Source organism: Cyprinodon variegatus, unplaced genomic scaffold (genome assembly GCF_000732505.1).
Source record: "Cyprinodon variegatus isolate N-32 unplaced genomic scaffold, C_variegatus-1.0 Scaffold907, whole genome shotgun sequence".
Classification (NCBI taxonomy): Eukaryota; Metazoa; Chordata; class Actinopteri; order Cyprinodontiformes; family Cyprinodontidae; genus Cyprinodon; species Cyprinodon variegatus.
In genome coordinates, this window is record NW_015151360.1 from 90,437 (window position 1) to 92,409 (window position 1,973).

Below are 1,973 nucleotides of genomic sequence, written 5' to 3' on the forward strand. Positions count from 1 at the left end.
TGTCTGTTTGGACCTTTCTGAACATGTGCAGCAAATGGACTGATCCAATATGGTGGACGCACTTTAGACTTAGATTTATTTTGTCATTTTTATGAGTGAATACAAAAATAAATTTGGTTTAAAACAGCTCTAGACACTTAATATTATAAGCATCCTGATTGCGTTTTGACGAAAAGATTTTCATCAAAAACATAATTAATGTGCACAAATAAGTAATAGCTGTATTAACCATGCATGTAAAAGGAGTTGGGGACTTGGGGCCCTATGCAACTGCCTAGTATTGCCAAATGGTAAATCCGCCCCTGCCTCCATGAGAACACTAGAAGCAAATCATCCTGAACAGAAACTCAGTTCATCTGTTACTGGAGCAAAGAAACTGGAGCTTTTTTAAAGGAATTTGTCTTTGGAAACATTAATGAGCTTTGAATTGGAGGTTCCGGCTCTCCTTCCAACAGATCAGGGTGATGGAGCTAAAATTGAAGAGGATTCGCTTCGTAAAGAACCAGTAAGGGTTCCTGCAGAGAGCCTCTGTTCAGACTGTAAAGACTCTGAGTCAGTGCGTCATGGAGGACCAGACTCCCACTCTCATCTTTATATCTCAGCTGGAAACCCGCCAGCTCCAAAGGCTGCGCGGCTAAAACAGCCGAGACGTCAAACACGTCATACTCAGACGAGGGCCTCCGGTGCAGCATCAGCTGCCTCTCTTCCAGAGCAGGAATCTCCTTCAGGTGATCCGCTGAGGCGATGATGCTGTGCAGGTTCACGGTCACGCTGAGCGGGCGGGAATGGAGGGTCTTCCTGTACAGAACCAGCTCTGCGGCCAGCATGGAAGGTTTCAGGCTGCTGATGTTGAACCAGATCCATCCTGGAGGAGCATGAAGTGGACCTGGGTGATCAGAACGGTGAAACACTGGATTATATGCTTTATTCTAACTCTGTCTCTTAATCTATCTAGAAATAAGTCAACATTTCTTAAATTAAGTCTATTCATCCTTAATTTGAGGACGTAAATAAGATGATTGGCAAATGGAATGAGTGTTTTTACTCTTAAAATGTGATAACTGCATAATATTCACTTAAAATAAGACAATGCAAAATAAGAAAATGCAATAGTTTTCTTCTTTTAAGTTTAAATCGTCTTGTTCCATCGGCAAAGAGTCTCTCTCACATCCTCAAATTAAGAAGAAATTCACTTATTCCAAGAAAAAAGGACTTATTCTGATTTAGAAAGTGGTGCTGAAAAGAACTTTCTTATGGAGTGAATTTTGTTTCATCATTATTGCAAGTAAAGAAAAAGTTACGGAAATTTCAAGAAGTGTTTTCAAGAAATGGAACTTTGAAAAAAAAAATCTTAATTTTGAATTTTGAGAGGAGCTTTGCTGTTTTGTTAACCTTTATTTTTACAAAATAATTCTTTTTCAGTGTTAAGTATTTCATTCTTTTCAAATCGCACTTTCCAGATCCTGTTCTCTTCACAACCTTTAACTTTATTCTTGTAATATTATGACTTTATTCTTATAATTTAACGACTTTATTCTCGTAATTTAATGACTTTATTCTTGTAATATTACAACTTTATTCTTATAATTTTACAACTTTATTCTTCTTATTTTATGACTTTATTCTAATATTATTATGACTTTATTCTCGTTGCGACTTTATTCTTGTAATTTTATGATTTTATTCTTATAATTTTATAACTTTATTCTGTAATTTTATGACTTTATTCTCGTAATTTTATAACTTTATTCTCATGATATTACGACTTTATTCTCATTGCGACTTTATTCTTGTAATGTTATGACAATATTCTTATAATTTTACGACTTTATCCTCGTAATTTAATGACTTTATTCTCATAATATTACAACTTTATTCTTCTTATTTTATGACTTTATTCTTATAATTTTACGACTTTATTCTCGTAATTTAATCACTTTATTCTCATAATATTACAACTTTATTCTTCTTAT

General features: G+C 34.5%; 1 protein-coding gene across 1 annotated transcript in view; it reads right to left on the bottom strand.

Moving 5' to 3' along the window:
• Window positions 1-156: 156 nt before the first annotated feature.
• Window positions 157-1,973, bottom strand: part of LOC107099781 — a 4,674-nt gene continuing 2,857 nt past the window's right edge. The window contains exon 2 of the mRNA XM_015398042.1: window positions 157-886. Coding sequence (XP_015253528.1) covers window positions 471-886 — 416 coding nt within the window. The 3' untranslated portion in view covers window positions 157-470. The remainder of the gene's footprint in view (window positions 887-1,973) is intronic.